Source organism: Chelon labrosus, assembly GCF_963514085.1.
Source record: "Chelon labrosus genome assembly, chromosome: 17".
Lineage (NCBI taxonomy): Eukaryota > Metazoa > Chordata > Actinopteri > Mugiliformes > Mugilidae > Chelon > Chelon labrosus.
In genome coordinates, this window is record NC_140350.1 from 2,899,586 (window position 1) to 2,912,907 (window position 13,322).

At 38.9% G+C, this 13,322-nt stretch overlaps 1 protein-coding gene across 7 annotated transcripts in view; it reads left to right on the top strand.

Moving 5' to 3' along the window:
* The window catches only part of phldb1a (pleckstrin homology-like domain, family B, member 1a), a 29,896-nt gene extending 21,910 nt beyond the window's left edge, over nucleotides 1-7,986 (top strand). For all 7 annotated transcript variants that reach the window (XM_084564690.1, XM_084564689.1, XM_084564694.1 and 4 more), the window contains 4 exons: nucleotides 702-848; nucleotides 1,584-1,803; nucleotides 5,372-5,457; nucleotides 6,073-7,986. In XM_084564690.1, coding sequence (XP_084420816.1) covers nucleotides 702-848; nucleotides 1,584-1,803; nucleotides 5,372-5,457; nucleotides 6,073-6,213 — 594 coding nt within the window. In that variant the 3' untranslated portion in view covers nucleotides 6,214-7,986. The remainder of the gene's footprint in view (nucleotides 1-701; nucleotides 849-1,583; nucleotides 1,804-5,371; nucleotides 5,458-6,072) is intronic.
* Nucleotides 7,987-13,322: the final 5,336 nt, after the last annotated feature.

Here is a 13,322-nt window from a genome sequence, read left to right on the forward strand (position 1 = left end):
ATCTGCACTTTATCTTAGTAGCCAGAGACCCATAAAACACCTGGTTGGAGCAGTTTGGGCGGTGTTATTTGGATAAAAATGCTACAGTATTGTAGATATTGTAGAGCATCTCAATATATATCGTGATATGGCAAAAGCATGACAAATAATGTTCCATTCAATATACCTTTATATGTTCAAACTTTTACGCATTTTGTTGCAAAATCTCCACTCATGTAATAATAATCTAGTCTAAAACTATGTAAAAACACATTTTGTGAGTTTTTTGTTTTGACAGTTTGTTAAAAATCATAGATTATCGTGTAATCCTCATATGTTTTAGTTCCTCCGAGAGATACACATGAAGAAGACATATAAGCGATAAAAGTTTTCCTGTGTGGTGAAATAAAGTTGTAATTATGTTGTTTACCTTTGTATTATTTCTTCATGCTGAAACAAAGTAGTCTGGTATGTAAGTATCTGAAAGCTGCAAAGGATCATTTTACATCAGCAAAGCTTAACCTTCCACACAGACTTAAGGGATATATTTTACAAAACCCTGGATTGGGACTTGAATTCTCAAGTGCATCTTCTAACAGTCATTTGCTTTGTATTGCAATATTTGCCTACCATTAACATATTCTGCCTGTCTCCCTTTTCCCCATTATTTTTTCTTCTCTTCTCTCCATCTGTTCCTCTGTCTCCTGTCCCGACGCTCCCAGGAGAGGGAGGTTCAGGCTCGGCGGCAGATGTTGGAGGAGGAGCGGCGGAGGCGAGAGGAGGCCGAGAGGAGGCTTCAGGACGAGACGGCCCACAGGCAGAGGCTGGTGGAAGAGGAGGTGAAGATGAGAGAGAAACACTTCTCTCAGGTCAGTGGAACAGCGGGAGGAGACGGGCGGCGGGAAGAAGAGAGGGGAGGGGAGGGAGGGAAGGAGGGGCACGGAGACTTAGGGGAGAGGATAAGAGACGAGACACTAAAGAGAGGCTGGCTATATATAAAGATCAAAGATTGGCAAAGAAGGGCAAGGAGGGGAGGGTGAAGAGAATGAAAGGAAGAACAGAGAGAAAAATTAGTGGAGGGGGGGTTCAAAAAATATATGATACAAACAGTTCAAGCTTTAATCATGACTGACTGTGTTAACCAGTGTCTCATATCGTTTTACATCCAATTAGACTCAATGAAAAATGCACCAAGGTCAGCCTATTGTTATGGAGAGACTTTGTTCTCAAGTAAGACTTAAAGATGCTACAATCAGTAATTTTAAATAAACAGATCAAATGATTGTGTCAATATGTCACGGGTTGCTTGTAGTAACAAACCCACAGTCAGATATCATCTGGCTTTGCAGGTCCAGGTTCAGCTCAGTGGAGTATTTAGCATCTTAAAACTTCCACACCCTCTAGTATTTCACAGAGTGGGCTGCCACTTGTGTAGCGCATGGAGAGCAAATTGGGTGTTAGGCGCTCGCTCAAGGCGCCTCAGCCAGGGACACATCCCGACGTGTAATTTTCTCAAGAAGGACTTGCTCCAAAGGCACTTATTGCCATATATCACGCAACAGATCCTAGCAGCATTAAAGCAATATCACATGTTTTCTTCACAGGCCCGTCCTATGACACGCTATCTGCCGAATCGTAAGGAGGAGTTTGACCTGCGTGCCCACGTGGAGTCATCCGGCCACAACATAGACACCTGCCCCTTTGTCATCCTCACAGAGAAAATGTGCAAAGGCCACCTGGTGAAGATGGGTGGCAAAATCAAATCGTGGAAGAAACGCTGGTTCGTTTTTGACCGTCTCAAGAGGAACTTCTGTTATTACGTGGGTGAGGACTGAGAAACACATTTCATCTGTTTGTTCAGTTTCTTAACACACAGCGTTGGCTTGCTGTGCCTTATTTATTGACAGTGAATCTGGTGCCCCATTTATTAGTTTTTAACTCTACTGTCCAAATTATGGTGTTAAGTCAATACACGTGTCAGTGTAGAAATTAGATAGCAAAAGTAAAACATTTACTGAGAAGAATGAAGAGGACAAGTGATCAAGATGAAAAAACAAAGGTGCTCTCAAACTGAGTTATAATAAAATACTTTATTTTATCGGAGCAGAAATAATGCAGAGCAGACTGATAACACAATTCATCACAACTGGACAATGGTGCATCACTTAGGCAGAACAGCTATCATGATGGGATGATAATGATGAGACAAAAAATGAAAAAGAAATCAAACTCTCTGCAGCACGTTTTTGCAAGGTAACGAATCCATTCTATCTCTTCTGCCCTCTAAATACCTTCAGTATAATCATGACGTGCCACTGGAAAATATCCTGCACGCTGTCTTTGAGTTGTACCGTGAATACATCCAGTATAGAAATATTAGCAGGGACAAGTGAGGAGGTACACAACAGACTCTACGTGCTGTTGCAATTAACAAATGTTTACTTGTCGTGTCTCTGTGGGTTTCAGCATTACTTTTCTATTTTAGGCGACAGATAAACGTGAAATATATTGTCTTACAGTAGGAGTGAACCGAAAGGATGTTTTAGGTGTTTGGAAAAGACCACGGGGTTACCATAAGGTATCAGTTCGTACAGTTCACACCAGATCTCTTTTTTAGTATCTTTTTTTTCTGTCAGTTAAAATACATTTCAAAGTCTGCAATTTTGTCAAACAGCAGTTTAAAAATACCTTCCACCCTTCCTCTCCCATCTGTTTGAGGCCTCAAAGCTTATGTTCTTGAAATTCTTCCCGCTGTCCTCTGAACCGACGAGACAATATTAAGGACTAACCAGTTTACTTTAGGATGTGCTCTGCAAGGCTTGGTTTAACTTTAGCTTAGGGTTTACATAAAGACTTTCCAAATTTCCCGTAGAAAAGTTTCTTTCTGAACACGAGGACTGGACCTGATATATTCATTTCTTCCAACAGAAGTGCTGACGCTCCTACGATAGAACGTACATTTTCCTCTTTGACTGTGTTTTTCAGAAAAACACGACTTCTGTCCCAACCGGTGTTTACTCATTTGAAAGCAAATGCTAATTAAAGTGGAATTTACTCCCTCGTTCTCACGTTCTAAAACTGAAGTCAGCTTGTAGTTGCTGTCTGTCAGACTGTCCCCTGACTCTCAAATGAGAACAGTTAGCTTTCTGAATAATTCACAAACTGTGTTTTTGAGACAATATTTTACAATCAAGTGCAAAATAGAACCCAAGCGTATTTTCATTACTGACGCCCCTGTTCTCCTTGCTCCCCTCTCTCTCCGCTCACTTGCCTAGCCTTTTCACCCCCTCACTCCTGACGAAGATGATGGTGATGACGGTGATGAAATAAGATGCAATGCTTTCTCTAGATGTGTTTTTCTTGGGGGGGAGGCTAGCTCCTGGCTTGTTCGTGACTAATAAAACGAAACTCACATTTCAAAAACATTTATCTCATTACTAAGCAGATTTGACTTACGGAAAGGGGAAAGCAAGAAAAAGTGTCGGACGTATTCAAAAGATCGCTTTTAATTGTTGGTGGATGTTTGTTTTTTAGCTGGGCGCTCCAGTGTGCGTGTAGGAGACTTAAAGAAAAGACCGCTGTTCATTTGAACACGACCGGAATCCAGAAACTCTATGAGCAGATTTTATTTGAAGATATTCTCCTTCACACTTAAATGCCTATAGTTAGCCCTAAACTAGAAAAAAACATCAGCACAGCAACAGATGAGCTTTGTCCGCAGGTCCACCAAACCCCTAGCATGAGGTGATTTTAAAATGCAAAAGACACCCTGGAGAACAGAATCCTAAAGAACTGGACAGAGGGTCTGACCTGCCCGAAGGGAAACGTTGAATAGAAAGATCAAATGTGAAATTTCCTTTTTAAGATTTACAAAAACTCTCAACCTCGCCAGCAGGGAAAAGGCTACAGTAAAAGAACAAAAAAAAAAAAAAAAAAACACACAGAGACAATCCAGAAAGTGCGACTGAAGAAAACAAGTCAAGTTAAAAGGATGGTAAAGACTTGAGGCATAGCTTGAAATAGACTAGCACTTTTAATTAACTTATACTCTGATACTGTGCTGCTCATACCTATTCATGGACTCTGTGTTGCTGGAAAAAAAAAAAAAGAGTTTGCACCTTTTTCCTTCTCCATTTTTGTGTCTGGCTTCTCCTCCTAAATCTGAATTATTGCTCCTTTTACACATCCTACAAGGTCAAGAAAAAAATGAAAAGATACTTAACCCAATTAAGCTACTACAAACAATCCTTATCCATTCAAATGTATCTGCTGTTTAGTACTGAAATGACCTGCCCATAGAGAAATCTTTGGCTCACTGAATTATATTTATTCAGGTTATTCTTAATAAAGAAAGGCAGACAAAATGTCCTAAAGCTTTATAATTAATTTTACAAAGATGGGTGAGGAATCACACCTGTTCATATGATATATGAACGACTTGAACCAGCTCTAGGAATTATAAATGCTTACAAGAAACTTTCTAAAGTCCCACAATTCATTTTAACTTTGAAAATGTTGTCAGTAGTGAGGCAGTTTTTCCCAGAATTTCAAACTCTGAGATTTGTAAAGAGTCTTGAGATAATTAGTGCTCGCTCTGGGGGTTTCAGGCCGGGTTGTGTAAAGCGTCTTGAGACAATTTGTGTTGTTATTGATGCTATATAAATGCAATTGAATTGAATAATTCTTATTAACACATGAAAACACTTGTCATTCATTAGTCTCTTTAAGACTGAGATCTCTTTTCTAAGAGAACATGAAGCTTTCATGATCAGACAATCATAATAAGCACATTACAACTAAAATGAACATAAAACTATTACCAGAGTACTAAAAAACTATTAACAAATGAACAAAACAGATAAGAGGATTGAGGATGCTGGTGGTGATTGAGAATACATTAGTTAAGTTTCTATAAATTGACGCTTGTACAAATCTTAGCCTTAATGAGATACTCAACTAAATATGTCATTTAACTTTCATGTTTCCTGATAAATTCACTCACTTAGATTTCTATCTGCTTGGTCTCACAGTGTATTGATCCTTCTCTGAAACATGTCTTGACTTCCGTTTTTAAGGGCATAAGGAAATTAGCTTTTTTGCTGTTTCCAATGATGATCAATTGTTCATAATTTAGAGGACTATTGGTACAGGGTAACTGCAAATAAATTCTTCCATATGTTTTAAACCCAGAGATTATGATATATAATATGTTTTGTGACCAAATATGGACTGTACTCTACAGGTTACAAGGACTAATTTCAAAATCAGTCCATTGTTATTATAGTTATGTATCCACACATCACTGGCTGCTTCTGCTGTCTGGGGCTTGGGCTGGCAGAGGTCTTGCATCAGTACAAGATGTCATGTATTTATTTTCTTTTTCTCCTCTCAGACAAGCACGAGACCAAGCTGAAAGGACTCATTTACTTTCAGGCAATTGAGGAGGTTTATTACGATCACCTGCGCAGCGCTACCAAGGTAAATACTCCTTTTTCATTACTTTCAATTCAGAAGTTCATTAACTATTTTATTAACATTTGAATGGATGACTATCATTTATAAATGAACTATATCCTGTGGTGGAGTAAATGTGATCGGTGCAGTTTACTGACAGTGGAAACATTTTACGCAGTGATTTAAAATTATAGATGACCCTGTATACAGGAGTATACTCCAACCATGATCTTAAAATGAATCAGCTCTGACAATTAATAATAAATCTATAAATCTATTTTTTTTAAAAAGAGTGTTCAGTGTTTAAAAATGAAAAAAAAAAAAAGAGTAAAAATTACATTTTTAACTGTGAAAATATTGAGAGATGTGGGGCTGTTCGTGAGCAGAATCTAATACCTGAAAAAGACTTAAAGTTTCCTGTTGCTAAACGCTGTCCTGCATTAAAATGACAATAATTTTATTAGGACAATAAGTGAAAAGACCCAGAATATCATCCATCTTAATTTATAAAATGTGCAAGATGTTTATGCTATTAAATAAAATTATATTCTATTGTTCTGAAAAATATCTCTGAGGAAAAAGATGCAACAGGTGCAGCTCTCCGTTTTTGCTCTAAAACATCTCCCCATCTTCCCCCAGAGTCCCAACCCATCTTTGACCTTCTGTGTAAAAACTCACGACCGGCTTTACTACATGGTGGCCCCGTCCCCGGAGGCCATGAGGATCTGGATGGATGTCATAGTAACGGGTGCAGAGGGCTACACGCAGTTCATGAGCTAAGGGACCACTGGGTGACAGATTTGGAGGATGATGGGGACTGAGCGAGCACCCAGACACCTGAAAGAGAAACATGAGCTGCTCCGTGCTGGAGCTGAAATCGATGGCACACGGCCTTTTGGTATGTAACCAGTGGACATCTGAAGAGATGAATGATCTGGGGCTCTCATAAAAAGCCCGGTGACCTTAAGCAAATGAGGGCTTAATCGTGATGGGTGCATTTCAAAGAGTTGTATTTATCTTTCAGCTATGAATATAAGGGGGAAAAAAAATGTTAAAGCAACCTGCCAGTGAATTTACAAAGAGAGCTCTCAACTTCATCAATCACATTACCAAAATGTATTGTTAATACTTACAATATAATTTTAGAGATTTCAGGATTTCTCACTTTACATAAGCTCAAACTGTTTACACCTCTGAGGCCGATCTATGCATGCAGTGTTAGCACTCTAACGTTTTTTTTATACATTTCTACTTTTTTTCCATCAGTTGTTAATTTATCTCAAATAAAGAAAAAAATAATACTTACAAGCAGCTATTTTACACCTACTTGCCAGTTCATTAGGTACACTAGTGAGAATGCATTCTAACACAACAGTCCTGCACTAAACCTTATCTTCATGAAGGTTATAATATTCAGTATTGGTTCTGTACTGATTTCTATTATTTTGACAACCGCATTTATTCAGTGGGCTCGGCTAAATAACACAAACAATTTTGTATTTAATTCAATAGAAATTAACAGCACCACAAACTACATGAAGGGGAATCTAGTGCAGGACCGTTATATTAGAATGCATTAATTTTTACTAGTGTAGCTAATGAACAGGCAACTGAATCTTTTATAAAAGCATCACATTATATATTGAGTAATGATCAGTTGGTGCCAAGTACTTGTCACAGTGTACTGTCGGTTGTTTTATCATATTTGTACAACATTAATATCACTTTATATATTGTTCTAAGAGCTCTTCATTAAGGCAAATAACAGCAATAATAAGGAATTACATGAAAAAAAGCATAGCCCATATACGTGTAATTAATAAAAAATGTATGACACATCTGCTGCTTTGTTTTGGATGAAGTTTGTTGCAGACAAATTGGCTAAACTGAATACATTCTGTTACGTTAATTAGCGGCTCTCACAAACAGGCTGTTAATTACCGGATTCCTTTAAGTAGTCTCACACACACTAATCAGTTAGCATTCACAAAGGTGTCCCCTTTAAAACTCTACAACTCGTATATTTACATAAGAGCAGTCAGCTGGTTTGATGGAGTTGGAATTGGTTCATTAACACTGATTATCTAAAGAGGCTGGTCTGGGTGCAGTGAAATCAAACCCTATATGTGTTTCTGGGGCAATTATATGGCTCGTCTGCATTAAGAGGGCAACGCAGAAAGAAAAAAAAAAAAGTGAAATTAAGTGCAACTTTACATGCATGATTCAATATCGAGCAATTTGAGATCACGTGTAAAAACCAAACACAAACAAGTTCTTATCAGAATAAAATGATGTTCACGCAGCGTATCGCTTCCCATGTTCAAATCATACCAGTGAAATATAAGACGTATGTGTAGATTAAAAACACTGTATGACTGGGTTGTATGGTTAATTTACTGCAAGGATGAGTGGAATGTTTAGCAGATGTGCTGGTAATCAAGGAAACACACCTTGCTCCTGACAATTAGATACAGCACTTTGAATGTTCACTTTTAATTTCCTCGTTTGAAGTGAAAAAAATGCTCCTTTCAAATGAGCAGTAAGATTCCTGCTTACAGCTCGGGCGCTATCTTCACTTCACTAACAATTCTCTGACCTTGGGAGAGATTTTCACATGTTCAGTATCTTTGAGTCTCCGGTGTGTCCGGCTGAATGAAAAACAGATGTTTAAGAGGGCGGTGTGAGCTCATTACGGCTGTGATGAGCGTGAGTGGCACCCAGCCTTATTGTTGGTGAAATATTAATGAGCCTCACTCTCACACGCTCTTGCTGGCCTTTTCCCCAGGCTTTTATTACACAAATAAGATAGCCAGGGCGATGAATTAACGAAGGTCTCGCATGATTTTGTCGGTATTAATGGGAGATATTAACCTTGTCTGAAAACAACCTAGAGAATTCTGATGAAATTGAGTTATCTCTCCACTGAGCGGGGCGGGGGGGTTACAGCATCACCTGTCAAAAGAGTTCTGCACCCACATCCTTCCTAACATTTTAGAGCAGGCATTTGTGGTTTAAAGTTTTCATATCCACATGTGAGTTCAGATTAATTGAGGAGATTAAAGTGAAATAATTCTTGCCCAACCCCGAACATGCTATCCCCTCCACTCACACTCACACAGCAGAAGATGAAAGCATCTTTCACCAAATGCGTCCGATACGCCAGCCAAACTTCCCTTGCTTATGATTACTGCTTTGAACAAATCATCTTCACTTTCTTTGAAGGGAATGATGTTCAAAATAGAGTACACAATATACAAGTCGTTAAATTACTATGTTTTTGGATCTCATGGCGAGCACAACAATGATATGTGGAATAATATCCGGAGGGGAAAGCACCAGTGTTGACCTAATGAGGCCGGCAAAACATAGACTGCGAATACCATAACTGCACCCCAATGTGGCATCACACTGTAAATGTTCAATGATTTTTAGTTCATTATTTTTCAAAAAGTAATAATTCTAAATAATAATGCAATAATACTTAACCAGCAAATCAGAAAATGTTTTTTTTATAACGTTATCTTTATGTAGCTCTAACCAAAATGTGACTTAAAAATTTATATGGCTATGAGATACACATTTTTACGCTTTCACCACTGATTAAGTGTCTTCAGTTCAAGAAAACTCAAATATATATACGGTGACCTGGATGACTGATCATCTTCACAGACATGTCTGTCAGTGTAAACATTCTACAAGTCAGTGAAGTCTGTCATAAAACTGTGAAGACAGAAAAAAATAATTAGAAAGGCTACTCCAACAAAAGGCGCGTACGTGACGTCATCATAACTTTCTCTCTCGACAAGTGATGCAGAGACGCTGAAGGCTGACATAGATAAAGATAGATAGCAGTGATTTCCCCCTATTTTAATACTTCCTCCCTCCTTCTGCAAGAACGAGGTGAGATGTGCAAGACGAGAGTTCACTGAGCAGTTTCCCGTTAAATTAAATGGCACTTTACTGTCTTAAAACTAGTAGAATCTGTGTAATTCATAGCTCGATTGAAACAGAACAGACAAATTATTTATTTCTTGCCATTGACTAACATCCTGATATAACAGTACTGCACTCAGTTTCATGAAGGTTATGGTATGGCATTTGATTAAAATAACAGAGAGAGCCACTGATACAACTGTGTTTTCATTTTGGAGGCTGTGGTTTGTAGTACCATTGAATTGTATGTGTTGTAGAGACACGTGTTTCTGTTATTTTGACCTTGTAGTCAGTGAACTTCAGTGTTTAATTCTACACAGTTTAACTGCACCACAAACTACATACTCCAGAATCATCATACAGTTGGATTACCATCTTTCTTACACAATTTCAATATAAACACTAGTCGTGGAGAGAGATTTAGTGCAGGTCTGTTACATTAGGATGCGTTTCCACTTGTACACCAAATGAAGTGGCGAGTGTATTTTAACCATAATGAGGTCCTACAATCTCCACTAGAAAGCCGGGACCTCCCCTCTCTGTACTTCTTTTTGTGCTTTAGATAATCATTTTTGGAGTACCTTGGCTTTGACCTGTGCCCTCACTGTATTAAATGGGTGACGTCCGAATTAGGTTTTTAGTTAAATTGATATAAAGGTCTCTCTGAATGAAGTAGAACCACATTGATTCAAAAGTATGGTTGACATGTTCAACTCCGATAAGAGAACAGTATAAGTTGTTACAAGCATGCAGCATATGGCCTGAATGACTGTCGGCTGTATAAAGCTCAGAGGTGGTAGACGCTGAGCCTCTAGGGTTTAGATGGCTCTGCAGCGCAGCCTCACACCGCTTGAGTGCTGTAAATGACACAGAGTAACCATTTGGGACCTGTTTGCTTAAAGAGCTCAAATTTTGAAGAACACAAGTGATGCACGAACAATACGTGACCCTTGACTATCCATTTACAAGCTTGGTTCTTCTGTACTTCATCTGTAATTTCTGAAAACTTTTTCCAACTGAACTAGTTTTTCATCTGAAATGAAAATGTGTTGATTCATTTATTGATCTGTTAATGTTTTAATCATTTACAGGGTGGGATTTACCTCCTATCTTCATTGTCATTCAAGATAGCGTCAGGGCTTGGATTTAGTTTTCTGTAATCTGCTAAAAGGTGAGACATCCCAACGGAGAACAAAACAGACACTGTTGTCCTTTACAGCAAACACCTCTAATTTACCATGCAGTCTTGGCGGAACAGTAAATAAACACCACCCTGTTCCAATCTGTCATGGCTGAAAGCAAATTAACTACCTCAAACTCTCGTGAATGAGAATTACATTACCTTTGTCACTTTTCGGGGACCTGATTACCCGTTTTCAAGCCAAAACATAGAAACAAATGCAAGTGATCAGCAGGTTGGACACGACAGAAACATCTACAAATCCCCAGCGGGAGGCTTCCATTCACAAGTCGTAACTGAATTCCATGTTTTCTTCATATGTTCAAAGAGGGGCAAAAGTTGAGGACAATAAATTCGAAGAGAGATGATGATGAAATGATGGTGTAACCCTTACTAACGTGCCATACGTGCACTTGGCATGCAGCATCGACTTTTCTGACTTCTCTGCTCATACACAATATTCAGACAATAAATCATTTGATATACAAAATCCTGTTCGATCCAAAGTTGTTTATGTAGGCTTGTTGAGTTTGTTCATGTTATTGTGGCAACTTGGAAACTATATATAGCTCAGTTTTAGCTACGAGACACTAAGCCCACTGGATTATTTAAAACTATGTGATTAACACATTTTACATCTCTTCTATTGTATATAATAGTGGAGGCAATAGGGACACGCAGCCATGCTGTGATAGGGAGCACCTTGGATTTCTCTCATGATTCTCAAACAGCTAGCCCTCAGTGGACCAATTAATAGAGACACAGAGAGCAGTCGGCGATTTCCTGGGAGACCCGCCAACTTCACCAGCTACTAGTATCTCAATCTGGTCTCCATTACGACCGCATTTATCTAAATTGCATCAGGCTGCTTTTCTACAAATCTGTTAGAGCATATGGTAGCCAACATACGTTGGGCATTTTGCTGAATGGCTCTTCTGTAACAGGGCTGTCCCTAAAAATTCCTCAGTTTAACGCATTGTATATTAGTCTTACATGGGACATTTCAGTCAAATTCATTACAATCTAAATATTTCTTCAGTGCTCAAAGGACGCGCTACAGTCGTGTAGAAACTGTAGCCACTCTGGACAGTGTGATTATGAGCAATCAATTCAAGTTAGACTTTTACTCAATACACAGACATGCTCCTCAGTGGACAGATCTATCAAAGGCTAGATGCTAGTGTCCCATCAATATAAAAATTTAGCAGAACTGGGGGAAAAAATACATTGGTTTTGGCAAAAAATTATAATGTCACAGAGATGCAACTCAGCAAATGAGACGGAGGAACGGTTGGACAGGGAGGGGTGACGAGACAGCGGTGAAGGAAAACAGGTACGGAAAAAAGAAAGAGGGAGAGAGAGATGCAAATCCCATGGCAACAGCAACCAGAAAACAAGTCTAAAATAGGGGGCAGTGTCCGCTATTACTATAGCAACAGGAGAACAGCACATTCTCTCAGCTCCGGGATTTGCTGAAAGGAGAAAAACAGAGCTTTATTCCTCACATAATTACTATTGGCACTTTTTGCCAGTCTCCACATTTGGTTCCACCAGCTGTGTCAACTAAATTAACCACATCTCAAAGTATATATAGTTTAACTTCCAAAAGGTAAAGTTGTGAGCAGGCAGCTGACACAAGGGCTCACAGCTAATGAATCATTAACAAACTAAAAGTTCAATTTGCCATAAATACAATAGAGTAACAGGAAAATAATCATACAAAGGTGGGACAGATTATCGTTCTTATTGATAATTGTCTTTAAATCACTGTCATTATTTTTCTCCACCATAATCAGCCACTTGATTACCACAAGCTGTTATGTTTGAATAAGTATGTTAAAACTGTAAAACAAAATGTCACAGCTTTAAAAACCTCCACTCCCGGTTTGTTTACCTGAAACATGTGCACAGTCTGCACTGTAGGAAAAAAAAAAAAAAAAAAGATAACAACACAGTGATGCTTTGCCTTTCCTAACACCCACCAATCATATTTCACATGCGGCCGATTCCAACCAATGAGAGAACGACAGTCGGAGTCCGCGCAGCCAATCGCCGTGGCCGTGGACCACTGATGCAACGGAGATGCAACAGACTTCTACTAAACAACAAAGTGTAGTGTGAATCAAGTAGTCCCTCTACGAAAACAATACCACGCCTCGCAGTGGGGTACAGTATATGAACTGTAGCTGTCTGTGTGTGTGTGTTGGAGAGTTGCGTTCACTTACTTCAAGCCTCTCAGCAGGTTGTTCATTTTAGGCAGAGGTTACGCCCTGTCGAGTCCAGAAACACGGCGCTGCCTCATCTCTATAGCAACAGGCGGACCTAGGAATAGAGTGACAAGTGTAACCCGTTACAGTAACGTGGTTACTTTTTGGTTTCAACACCAAAAAAAGTCACTTGTTATTTCCCCTCCTCTTCGAAATTACGAGTAATATCTGTTAGTTCTCTGTTAAATGTTTTTATTTTGTATCTAAAATTATTTTCCCATTGTTCGTTTATTTTTTTGGACGTGTTTCTCTAAAATTCGAAAGAAAATCACAAATTATTTCTGTACTATCACAAGAGGCAATGCAAAGAATCATACTCTATCACAACATACTGTATTGATTCCTTGTAAGTATTATTTTTAAAGCATTCGGCCAGAAACAAATCCCTCAGTAGTTTTATAATAGCAAATGTGGGACGTCCTTCAGCGCGCGGCGGAGGGAGGGGCGGAGTGATCTGCACGGTTTATCCTGGTGACGCAGTTGGTTGCTAGGTGTGAATGAACTGATGC